The sequence below is a fragment of the Octopus bimaculoides genome, chromosome 4 (assembly GCF_001194135.2).
Source record: "Octopus bimaculoides isolate UCB-OBI-ISO-001 chromosome 4, ASM119413v2, whole genome shotgun sequence".
In the NCBI taxonomy this organism is placed as follows: domain Eukaryota; kingdom Metazoa; phylum Mollusca; class Cephalopoda; order Octopoda; family Octopodidae; genus Octopus; species Octopus bimaculoides.
In genome coordinates, this window is record NC_068984.1 from 65,013,922 (window position 1) to 65,019,835 (window position 5,914).

At 29.3% G+C, this 5,914-nt stretch overlaps 1 protein-coding gene across 9 annotated transcripts in view; it reads right to left on the minus strand.

Moving 5' to 3' along the window:
* LOC106882502 (bone morphogenetic protein 1) overlaps window positions 1–5,914 on the minus strand; it is a 987,136-nt gene that overhangs the window by 512,835 nt on the left and 468,387 nt on the right. For 7 of the 9 annotated variants that reach the window (XM_052967135.1, XM_052967137.1, XM_052967143.1 and 4 more), the window contains one exon: window positions 4,809–4,880. The exons of the other annotated variants lie outside the window; for them this stretch is intronic. In XM_052967135.1, coding sequence (XP_052823095.1) covers window positions 4,809–4,880 — 72 coding nt within the window. The remainder of the gene's footprint in view (window positions 1–4,808; window positions 4,881–5,914) is intronic. 9 annotated transcript variants of the gene reach the window in all.

A 5,914-nucleotide genomic window follows, 5' to 3' on the forward strand; every position in this document is an offset into this window, starting at 1 on the left:
ATAGTTAAGAAGTCCACTTTGTAACCACATAATTTCAGGTTCAATCCAGCTGCACAGCACTCTGTCAGCCCAATGTTTTTGTGAAGGAATTCGATAAATGAAAGCTCTGCTAAGTTCATAGTGTGTGTGTATGTGTATGAGTGTGTGTGTATTATATATATATATATATATATATATATATTTTCTTGTATATATATATATATATATATATATATATATATTGTAGCTGTGTATGTATCCGTGTATGTGTCTATTTGGATTTACATTCTGTGCTAAGCTATGCTACAGAAATTTGCTTACTGATGTTTCTTAGTCAACAAATCAACTGGAAACTCTGCACTTTCAGAGATAAGTGGAATGAAAACTATCCTACTAGAGGAACAATTAAGAATTAGTAACAAGAAGAACATTCTAAATGTAAAACAATGCTTTAGTAATATGTATTCACCTAATCCTTGTTACCAAGGAAAATGGGCAAAAATCAAATGCAAAAAAACACATATTCATTCATCTAACTGTGAGGCAAAATAGGTCAAACAAGATTCATAAACTCTGCCCAAGCTAGAGCAGCTATTATAAAGATCAACCCAAAGTTGATGCATAATTTGCATTAGCTAACAATAAAGAATGTCATTGCATTTCTGGGAATGAAACTCAAGCTAGATAATGCATTTGTATACTATAATGATGATGATAACAGATACTAGAACATATAATGATGATAGTGATAATAATTATTCAATTTAAAATACACATCAGCTTAAGAGCCAGAGGTAGTTTAGTTCAGTCATTAAGGATTTTCTCTAAAATGTATGGAGGTATAGTCATATGTTGTAAGTTAAAGTATGCAATAGTGGCGTCTAAATTATAATCTCATAGATCATATTACAATTTAATATCATAATCATATGATCACCATTCCATACAATAACATTATATAACTTTAATATCTAAAATACAGCACTTGTTAGCTCTAATGCATCATCTGGATTTGCTCTTTTATGCTAGAAATTTTTTCATCTCTATAATTGAAAAGTTTTCCAATATTTCTTATACTCTTTATGCACTGGAATTTCCTTCCATTTTTTATAGTTAGACCCAATGAACTCCATATGATATTAGATTTAAAAGAACACATAGAGAGAAAAATCAATGAACTCAAAACAGCTATAGTAAATTTTCTGTACCCATTCTTCTGAATTGTCAATTCCTATCTGACGACCTATAACTGCTTTATGCTGAGCCTCACCTCTGACATATTCGTCAATATATGTTCAGTAATACAATATACAGTGACCTGCTATTTCAGACAAGATGACATATTGCACCCCAAGGATGAAAGTTTGGGGAGACTACTTACAACATTCTCTCAAAGTATGGCAGCTAGATGAAAAGTGTCTGAACTAAACAAAAAGCACTTGACAACGTTTCATGAACAGAATAACAAAAAGGGGTTACATCAATAGAACTTTTCTAAGCAAGTTGACAACTCTAATATTATGAATGGGATAGACATTATTTAAAAAAAATTCAGTCATATACTATACAGGAGGAAAAAAAGACAGGATTAATTTAAAAGTGTATAAGGAGAGTAATACGACATGTAAGAAACTACAAAAATAATTTCAGTGACAATGAAAACTTCTTAAAATTTTGGAATATGATCAACAAATATAATGATGTGACTGCAGAAATATCTTATAATAATGTATGAACAAAAATATCTTATTTTCAAGGATAAATGATTTCTTATATTTATTATTATTTTCAGGAATGATATTTGTATCTCAACATAGAATGTTGTTTAGTTCCAGGTCAGCCTTGTTCAAGCAGTCCTTTGATCAAAACTGTTTCAGCTGGGACCATTATTTCTTGATGCCATAAGTACTCTGTCAGTCAAGGAGTATATGATTTAAGTCGACAGGGTATGATTTGAGATTTAGCAGCTGTTTCTAAGAAATACCGCAACCATACAAAAAAGGGCTCTTTCTTTAGCTTGGACTTCAGAAAACAATGTTGGTATTTCTTAAAGTTAACCTATGTGTATATAGCAATGAGTTTGACAAGATAATCTACAGAACAGTGGAATTTTCTGATATATGAATGCAGGTATATTATGAAAATACAAAACCATTGTTTACTCATAATTGATTAACACAATGATTTATTACAGAGAAATGAAAAAGAAATTCATATTATAGAAGTAACTTTATGGTTATATCATTTGCTTGTCTGACACAAACATTTCAAACTTCAAAATTACATTAACAAATGACCCTGTAATTTCAAATTTATTCATAACAGTTTCAAATATTTCACATACAAATAGTTTGCAAACTGAAGAGATTTAAAGAGACTTTCTTTAACCAGTTCAATGTCAGGTAGTTTTCAAAGTTTGTATGTTAGCTATTCAGCAATGAAAATCTCTACATACCAATAAATAAAAAATATACAAATATATATAATCAGTGAGTTTTAGTCCTGGTTCTTTAAACAAAGACAGTAGCAATTTAATTATAGTGACAATGTGACAGAATTCTAGATGTTTAATAACTAAAATTTAATTAAACATTAACAACTTCAGTTATTAATGTAAACTGAAGCTTAGGTTATTAACTGAAACTGAATCAAATTCAGTGAAGAAAAGATATAACTTGTTGCTTAGCCAATGATAACCCAGAATAAATCTATGATCAAGGGCATACCAACTTTGACCTCACTATCTAATACTCAGATATAGTATATCTAAGAGTAAATAATCGATTGTGTTTTTTTTAGGACAATGTAGTCTCATTTGAAGATTTGGCTGCTAATTCTCGCTAGGAGAATAACAATATAGATGCTTCCTCACTGGTGCAAAAATAAGTAGATGGGAGCAGTAGCCATTGCAGGAATGGTACAAGCAGTATAAAGCAGATACAACATAGACTTCCAAGAGAGTCAGTTTCAAATAGTAGGTTTATCAAACAGGCAGATAACATGTATTTTGAAGAAGTACAATATCTTTTTGATGTAAGATACATGTACTATTCCAAATGTTATTGTAATATTTTATGCTGGAAGACATTTCAGTCTCGTAAGGAGTTATTTATTTTTGATCTGAAGCTTACAATTGATCTCTTCCTTATGGTTTTGGGTTAAAAATTGTGAGAACTAGTTTGCTTAAAATTCCTAACAATATTAGCTGAAAGATTTTCATCAACAAAAGGATGACATTTTGTTTCTCTGTGGCTGGTTAATATTTTGGTTCTAAGGATGTTAACTGTTCCAGGTTCTAAGGATTTAATAGCTGGAGCAGTTGACACATTTTAATTTTGGCTGATAAGTGCCATTAACACATGTTAAATTGTAGTTAAAAGAAAGCCTAGTAAAAGTAGAGATAACATTTGGAGGTTCAATACGAAAATGCAAATGACCAAATCTTTGGCAACTTGCTCAAACAAATGCTAAAATGATTTTCACTTTGACAAAAACCTAAAATTTGTAGGGACAATTATAGTTGCTTGGACTGACTTTCATACAATATCTGTATGTATATTCTCAACTCTGGAAATGAGGAGAGAAAAATCAATCCTAATGGGATTTGAACTCAGAACATGGCTAAATATTGGAGAAAATGACACTGAACTGGCTAAATGTAAAGCAAATTTGGAACTGAGAAACATGAAAATAATATTTAGAGCAGCAAAAAAAAAAAAAAAAAAATTGCTTGGACTATTAATTCCATTTCAATGTTCATCTCAAATATGGGATAGGGACATGGAAAAATATAACACTAAGACCACACCAGTTATAGTAATATTTTGGAATTCAGTTCTTATTACAAATGAATGCACGTATCTGTCTATGTATGTGTGTATATGTGTATATGTGTGTGTGCGTCAATATATATATATATGTATTTTTATATATATATATATATATATATATATATATATATATACACACACACATATACACACACACATATATACATACACACATTACTACAAACACATATAGCACCGGAATGTAATTAGAGTGTACATTAAATAAAATATGGAGTAAATAAACCACAAGCTGTGATTAATAGTCCACTCAATTTTCACTTCTTCAGTAATGATTCATTTTACTATGTATTGAGTAGTAAATAATATCAATTTTTTTTCTTTCGTTTTTTGCAATATGTAACATCTTATCAGAATTTCTAAATTCAGAAAATCAGAGTGAAAATAATGGAACTGTAAGTTAAAAAAAAAACAAAAACACTATGTCTTTTTAAAAAATAATAATAAACGAACAATAAAATAAAATATCAAAACTTTCAAAAAGGTTAACATTTTTCTGTATTTATGAAACTTTTTTCAACTAATTATCATTTTCTTTTTTTTTCAGTTACTAAAATTCATATATAAATGTGTCCATTCTGATATTTTACATATATTTGTAAGAAAGATTTTTATTTGGTAAATTGATAAGTAGTTTCTTAATAGCATTACTTCCTGAATAATAAATAACAGTTATATTTCAAGAGCAAATCCAAAGATTTGCACACTGCTATTTATCTTAGAGTAAAATATCTCAGTCAATTAATATCTACTTAAATATAGATATAATTCTGAACTCAAATATCAGTTTGGACTACTAAATTAAGAAACATTTTAAAAATCATGTATCATAAATAATCATGTAATTCTGGAGGGTAGGATGAGGATGGTGGTGGTATTGGTAGTAATGATAGGCACAAATGACTGTCAGGGTAGAATTTTGAGAATGAAGGTTTCATTTTTTTTTAATGAACATTGATTAACAGTGAAGAGTAATTTCACCTTGGATTGGTCCTAGTGTCTGTGGATAATCCATCTGCCACTTCAATAGGACACTTTGTTCCGATCTGGTACCTCACATGTAAAATAATGAAATAACACTGAATTGGGCTAAACATATCTATGATATGAAATAGAATCAAATTTACAGCTAAGATTTAATTTAAAATATAAACAATCAGAGGGCGTATCCAGGTTGAGATTACTTCCTCTGCTTAATAAATTTTGGAATATATGGGGAGGTATTTTAAACTTGCATTATAAAGTTTATGAGAGGTTGAACAGAACAATTTCAGTGTTACATTAGATCGCTGGGCATTAGTGTGCTTTATTGCAGTCACTGCATATGTGATAGATTATTTTATTAAGGTGGGTTTCCTCGATACGCCCAAAGAGTACAAATCATATTAGTCTATTTTCTTCATAAATATCATATCACAAACACACAGCAATGATTTAGAGTTTACAAAAGTGTGTTCTTTATTTATGGTTAAGTCAAGACTTTTGGCAAACAACATTGCTAAAAAGGAATATTTTTCTGACATGAGTATTCAGTTAGAATGTCTTAGAAGTATTATGATTATATACATACTAAGCATTCAGATAAAACCAGTCCACCATCCATTGTTTCATGTATCTGCAGAGGCTGTACTTAAATCTTATTGATTCCCCGAAAATGGTTCTCAATGAAGCTTACATCATATAGTTAAAGTTACATTTTGCCAATAACAATGTCATATAAGATTTATTGTTTATTTAACTAAGCTTTCACAAGAAAATTTATACAATAATTATTTGATATTTAGAGCAAATATTTCTTTTATTAAAAGTGTTAGAATTCTGGACAGTAAACTGGTATTATTTACAAGAAAATAGAAATGTTAGTAAAAAAAAAATGGTTAATATAGTTTTCTGAAAAAAACATACAAATTATTTAAAATCCTCTTTCTCAAGAGGAAGCTGAGCTCTACTTCAAAAACATTTTAATAAGATAAGAAACAAATTACAAGAGGCTTCTTTGATTTTTAAAGATAATTTCAAATGATATGTTAACACACACATTATATGTGTGTGTGTGTGTGTGTGTGTGTGTGTGTGTGTGTCTGTGT